This window comes from Coregonus clupeaformis, chromosome 27 (assembly GCF_020615455.1).
Source record: "Coregonus clupeaformis isolate EN_2021a chromosome 27, ASM2061545v1, whole genome shotgun sequence".
Lineage (NCBI taxonomy): Eukaryota > Metazoa > Chordata > Actinopteri > Salmoniformes > Salmonidae > Coregonus > Coregonus clupeaformis.
The window spans coordinates 32123958-32130945 of record NC_059218.1 but is presented as its reverse complement, the minus strand read 5'-3'; the positions used below and the strand labels follow the sequence as shown (position 1 = coordinate 32130945).

Sequence of the window (6988 nt, the reverse complement as noted above, 5' to 3'; positions counted from 1 at the left end):
TCTGTTCTGTAGCTATGTGTGGATGTGCATCTGCAGGCACAGTATGGGAGAATCACAGTGTTTGTGGCTTCATCTGTTCAAACACTTTCCCAATACTTTGTCATTTTTCTTACTCTGCTTCTTATTGTGTACACCTCTTTGTACTGATGTACTATCCTCCTTCCTCTGTGAAACTTTCTATACAGAAAAGTGAACTATTTCAATGCTAAGGCATTGTAGAGTGAGTGAGAGAATGGGATAAAGGAAGAGAAGGTCCTTCAAACACAAAAACAGAAATAAACAACAGTACCTAGATCTCATCTAGACTCTAAAACAGAGAACATACAGTACAATGCATACAAGAACAACTGTGTCTAACAGAAATCTGAATGGAAATATAAAAAATCTACAAATGAGTTCTGAAATAATTATTTTATATAATCTGTAAATGAAGACAGTGGGTAGAAATCAGAATCTTGCTTTGATAGTCGCTCTTGTGGTTTTGGTTTTACGCACCACACACAAGCAGACATACAGGTTACACGTAGGCACACACATACACACACATACAGACACACACACATACACACACATACACACACTAACACTTTGAAAAGGTTTGACTTTTCATATCCAGTGTTCTCACTTTGAGTGAGAGGTGGGGACTGAGTCGCTGCCATAGTGAGTCAGTCAGTTTAATGTCCCACATGTCAATACTCATGGCCTCCATCATAGGGTTCACAGCAGGGAACAGATCAATACCCCCACCCAGACACAACCACCCCTCCATCCATCCATCCATCCATCCATCCATCCATCCATCCATCCATCCATCCATCCATCCATCCATCCATCCATCCATCCATATCCATCCATCCATCCATCCATATCCATCCATATCCATCCATCCATCCATCCATCCATCCATCCATCCATCCATCCATCCATCCATCCATCCATCCATCCATCCATCCATCCATCCATCCATCCATCCATCCATCCATCCATCCATTCATTCACAGTGTCAGAGCACTGTACAGCACAGTCCATGGGACAGGAGGGTGAGGGCAGCCATCCCAGACAGTCAGCCATAGAGAGGGAGGTGGGGCGAGTGAGGGAGTGGAGGGAGGGAGCTAGAGGGACAGTTGTATTTCTACATTGAAAACAGCAGTCTATGTGTTGGTACACCTGTATGTCTATGTCAGCCGGGCTGTGTGGCTGTCCCTCCCTCATACTTTGTAGTAGATGTTGGCTGGGCTCTGGGGGGGCATCTCCTGGACGATATAGACGGGGTGGCCGTAGTCCCCGCTCACCTTCTCATAGTGCGGGCAGTAGGCCGAGTCTGAAGTCCGCAGCGGGATGATGATGTCACTGGGCTCTGAGCCGTTGTTGCCTCCAGCGGTACAGCCGGCCCCGCTGGTGCTGCCCCTCTTGGGGGTGAGGGTGGTCAGGGTCAGGGTGGGGTGGTGAGTCTCAGAGTGCTTGTTCTGTCGCCAGCGGTAACACACCACACAGATGACTGCGGTCACGATGAGGAGAAAGGCTCCGCCTCCTACTGCTCCAGCGATCACCGCCACGCTAGAGGAGGGTGGAGGGTTGTTCCCGTTGTTCCCCTCGCCCTCGCCACCTGCCTTGGGTGTCGTCCCATTCCCTGTAAGGGGAGAGGGGTCAGGATCAAAGACTTAATAATACTGTAGATACTGTATCATTACACCAGTGAAGTGAGTTTCCTCTCCCTCCTCTGGAGTACTGTACTGTAGACTGACTTACCTTTGGGGTTGAAGCGGTTTGGGTCTGGTTTGGGTTTGGGTGGGAGGCCATAAGCAGCTATGGGAAATCACACAGTTGGTTTAGGGTTGTGAACAACATTAAATTTTTATGAATTATATTTTCTGTAAAGTGTATTGAGAATTTAGGCTTTTGTTAAAGGACAATTCACTTTTCTCTAACCAAATCTGTATATAACAATGTTGTATTCCATTTTGTTGGGACTCAGAAAGCGCACACAGAAAATATCGCTTGAGTCCAACAAAACTGAATATAACGTTGTGGATTAAGTTCGGAATGACATAATCTCATGTGTACAACATCTAAAGACCCTGAGAGCGTTGCTGTTTCAAAAGGACGTTTTTTTTGTGCACTTTTCTTCATGTTTTAACTGTGACCCTGCAACTGCAGAACGAGCATGAGGAAATATATTGCTGGTGGGGTAAGTTTCTCAAAACCAAGTGAAATCGCAAAAAAAGTGTCTGGACACTTCTATGGCATACCATTTACATCGGAAATACAGATTTGCTTCCAAAAAAGTGAACTTATCCTTCAAATGCACTTCAAAAATAAATTGTGATTTGATTTGACATATGGCAGTTACAAGAATATTGAAGACCCCCATGAATATTCATTTACATGAGGATGATAACTATTGAAAGACTGATATGACACCAAATTGAAGGACAATATATCTGATGAAGATACTCACTCTGTCCCACTTTGAGAATCACCTTCATCCCTCGTGTCACACACACTCCTCCTCTCATGCTGTCCAGTCCCTGCCTTGTCCCATCAGAGGTAGCTAAGAGAGGAAGAGGAGGGGAGGAAGGCTACGGTTAGAGAGATACCTTAAACCAGTCCTCTGTAGCTCAATTGGTAGAGCATGGCGCTTGTAATGCCAGGGTAGTGGGTTCGATCCCCGGGACCACCCATACGTAAAAATGTATGCACACATGACTGTAAGTCGCTTTGGATAAAAGCGTCTGCTAAATGGCATATTATTATTATTATTACCAGGGATGGGCAACTTTGATGGGATTGGGGGCTACCACATTGCAAACAAAACATTTTAACAGCCCCCCTTTTGACAGCGGAGATACAAGTTTTAAAGTTAATTTTTTAATTCATCCATGGGGCGTAGAGAAAATGTTGCAGTTTTAAAGCAAGTGTTCTGCAATTCTACACATTTTGCCATGGGGCAGAGAGAAGAATTTGCAATTTTATAACGAATTTCATGCAATTCTACAAATTTTGCCATAGGTTCGAGAGAAATGTTTGCAGTTTTTAATATGATATCTGAGTGAAACTGACTAACAAAATCAATGGGGGTCCCCCGGTCGGTAATTCGACTATGATTACTAAGTTTAGATATCTGGCCATTAGACTAATTTACCAATTTAAAAAAATGCTGACGGGCTAATTGAGTATTTATTACAGATCCCCATTTATTACGGATCCCCATTAGCGGCTGCCAAGGCAGCTACTCTTCCTGGGGTCCAACCACAATTTACATACAATAAAACAATACATAACACAACACCTTATTACACACTACTCTTCCATAACATATTTACAATACAAAATCAATAATACAGCAAAATAACAGTGACTATAAGTAAGTGACATAACAAGAGAAAAACTGCTGATGCACAATCAAATTTCGAAATTGTACTTTGTGCATTCTACTATTCTAACTTGCAACAGTAAGTTGAGTAAGTTTTTTTTTAAACACGTGGGGCCTTCTGGCCAGGGGAACTAGGTCAGAGCAGGGACCCAGAAGTATTGCCCCGTCAGACACACTGAACCCAATCCCACAACCATGTCTATGATATGACCCATTTCACCCACACAATTCCCCAGACACAGTCAGAACAACAACCCAGCCACATCCCCTGACCGTTTAAATAGGGCTGTGGCGATCACAACATTTTGTCAGCCGGTGATTGTCAAGCAAATAACTGTCAGTCTCACGGTAATGGACCGTTAATTAACATAAACACATTTAGCATCTCCTGGCATCCACAAATACCCTACAAGCCATTTTAAAAAGTCTAATAAATCCATGTAATATAGCCTACACCTTCACAATAAATCCATTATTCATTTTAGACAGGTCTAAATGTAGTCTATTTCAGAAGAAAATAATAGCATACTCTGAGTTGTCCTTATGTTAGGTCAAGATGTGGCTATGCTATATGGCTGTGGGCTACACTAGTTCATTTAGCAGACAAAATGTGCTTATAATTCAATGGCAACATTTTATATTATTTTATAGTATGAAGAATACAATTGAACAAAGCTGAATAAAATATAAATATTTTCTTCAAACGATTTGAGGGAGTGTGCACATGCGGCTATTCTTTGTTGAGCGGTTAACAAAGAAATAGGTACTCCTTTATGATTAATTTAGAGTTATTAATGTAACTTTAGTTGTTCTACAAACGTTGGGCTATATGTTGTGATTTTTTATACATTGTAAGGCTGCATGATGAGACTCTAATGATGATTTGAAAAAAGTTGCTTGAAAGGCATGAGCTCTGCTTTGTTTTTTTTGCGCAGGCTGTACACACTCTAATAGTGTCTCATTCACAATTTGACAAGCACTTGATAATGCCTAGAATTTCACGGCGGCATCCCCTTTGTGGCCATAATGCACCCTAAAAAAATCCATGCCTTTTGCGGCCCGGAGTGCTGCATTGTGCCCTTCTCCCTGAGTGTGCTGCGCAATCCGAAGCCTCTCCGTCACGTGATCGGGTCTTTCTCACAGGCTACAAGTTAAGACAGACACATCGGGGCCACAACTGCGTGTGTCCTTATTCAATTCCAAGGTGCATATTAAAGATATTGGAAGAACTGTCCACATTTACTTTTCGTCAGCTAACAAGATGAGTAGGCCTAACGAACAGCAAAAGCACTAGCCTATGTCAATCTACTATCCCCCATAGTACAAAAGTCGACCTATTCTATTCTGTGCGAGAAATAAATATTCCAAACATAGTCTGGGACAGTTGTGGGATGCGAAAGATCCCAAATTAATACAACCACTAGCATAAAAAAAACATGTTTTATGCAGTGTGGCTGGCGCAACAGATCAGAACGTTTAGCTTAAAATGTTGATAAACTATTAGGCTATTTCTTCACATTATAAGCCCAGCAATGCGCACATGGTAGTAGGCTATAAGAGCGAATGTTCCATTTGCAGAAAACACCATTATCAAAAGTGACCGCAAATGCAATTATGCATGTAATGCTTTTATTATAAAGGTGCATTTATATGGTGAACATTATCTTCCCCAAACTTGAAACTGCTTATATATGCCAGTTAAGCTCTACAACCCTTGTAAAGCGGATGAATGTGCTTGATTTTAAGAAGTTATTTGGCCCCTTTAGTTGTGATACAAACCTTATTAAAACATATAGGCCTATGGGCTAGGCTACATGAGGTGTGCGACTATGATTAGAAAAAGTCGCAAAAAAAAGGCTTTGTTTCTTATGCTGGGCATCATTCACAAATGATAATATATAATTCACAAGTGACAGGCTAATATTGTCACCCATCAGACTATTCTTGATGTAATCTTGTCTTTACATATACAAAATAATATATGTGTGATGTTTGTTTTGATTTAGAATGGACCATTATCATGCACCTGTTTAGAAACAGTGGCAGGGGAAACAATACATGTAATCTGGACGCTTTTCCCTGTGGTTTATTTTCATGCCAGCCAGGTAGGCTATACTCCTGTTGTAAATATAAGCAATGTGCTTAATATTAGGAAAGTTGAGAAATAAATATAGTAGGCCTAGCCTATAGAAAGCTGATGGGATCCTCCTCTTTTTATTACCGGCCATCACTGTTTTCTCCCGCAATTGCATAGCCTATAGAAATGTTGCACAACTTGAAGTGTTTGATTAGATTCAAAAATGTTTTGCATCGATGTCAGAGTGATTAGAGGGACAATAGAGTAGTGCTGAGTACCAGGCAGTTAGCAAGTTTGGTAGGCTACTAATGACCAGCAGCAGCATCAGAGCTTGGAGAAGCCTAATTACCATGACCATGTAGAAATTTGACTTCCTTCATGACTCGTGACCGCCGGTGTGGCGGTAATACAGTCACCGCAACAGCCCTACGTTTAAACACCAACCCAGTCATATTAATCCAAACCAAGACTAGTGGCCATTTAAACCCACATCAGTCATAATCACACCACATGCCCACATGACACCCTCCTACAGTATCAATCCCTTCTATTTACAGTTTGAGGCTATAGATTACATAACACTATCAGGTAAGGTGTAAGGAAAGGTATTACATATCCCCACAAAATACTACAGTTCACTATAGAATACTACAGTACTTATTATAGAATTCTGTAGTAAGTGGTTTCTCTCTCTCTCTCTCTCTCTCTCTCTCTCTCTCTCTCTCTCTCTCTCTCTCTCTCTCTCTCTCTCTCTCTCTCTCTCTCTCTCTCTCACTCCCTCCCTCTCTCCCTCTCTCCCTCTCTCCCTCTCTCTCCCTCTCTCCCCCTCCCTCCCTCCCTCCCTCCCTCCCTTTCCCAATTGGAAGCAAAGGTACAAAGAGGGAGAGAAGGAGAGGTGTAAGAACCATAAATAAACAGAAGAGTGATATAGAATGAACAATAGAGAACAGTAATCATGTGAGGTTAATTAAATGAGAAATAGAGAGGGTCTATTAGAGAGGGAAGTAGAAGAGGGAGGGTGAGTTTCATGGTGTATGGTATTTGAGTTGAGTAGACTCTCTCGCGTGTTTCAGTTTAAAGGTTCACTGGTTTACTGAACAGATATGACAAAGTGCTAATGACATGATTGTGTATGTGACAGAAACACACGCACACAGGAGTACACAGATACACATATATACATGCATGCACAATCGAGATGTAATCGAGATGATGACCAACTTTGGAGAGAGACAGAGAAGAAGAACTGAGAGAAAGAGCAAAGGAGAAAGAGAGAAAATAAGGAGTGAGTAATTGAGATGATGATCTGTGGCGAAGGAGAGAAAGAGAGAGATCGGGATGCACAGCCACGGACAGAAACAGGCGGAAGTCTGCCCCGAAAAACCCCAACACAAGACAAAAGGGAAAAACTGTTCATGCATTTAACTAGAAGGAGACTGACCCATTAACACATGAGCACACCCATTCTGTAGTACATGGGTTTTACACACAGACAAGAGACAGGAGGAGGGGAGGAGGGCTGTTTTTGTCTCTGGCAC

At 42.1% G+C, this 6988-nt stretch overlaps 1 protein-coding gene across 1 annotated transcript in view; it reads right to left on the bottom strand.

The window, feature by feature from the left end:
* Positions 1–930: 930 nt before the first annotated feature.
* The window catches only part of LOC121541798 (ephrin-B2-like), a 65348-nt gene continuing 59290 nt past the window's right edge, over positions 931–6988 (bottom strand). Inside the window, exons 3-5 of the mRNA XM_041851101.1 lie at positions 2459–2551; positions 1750–1806; positions 931–1630 (exon numbers count right to left, since the gene is read on the bottom strand). Of these exons, the coding sequence (XP_041707035.1) occupies positions 1209–1630; positions 1750–1806; positions 2459–2551 (572 nt within the window). The 3' untranslated portion in view covers positions 931–1208. The remainder of the gene's footprint in view (positions 1631–1749; positions 1807–2458; positions 2552–6988) is intronic.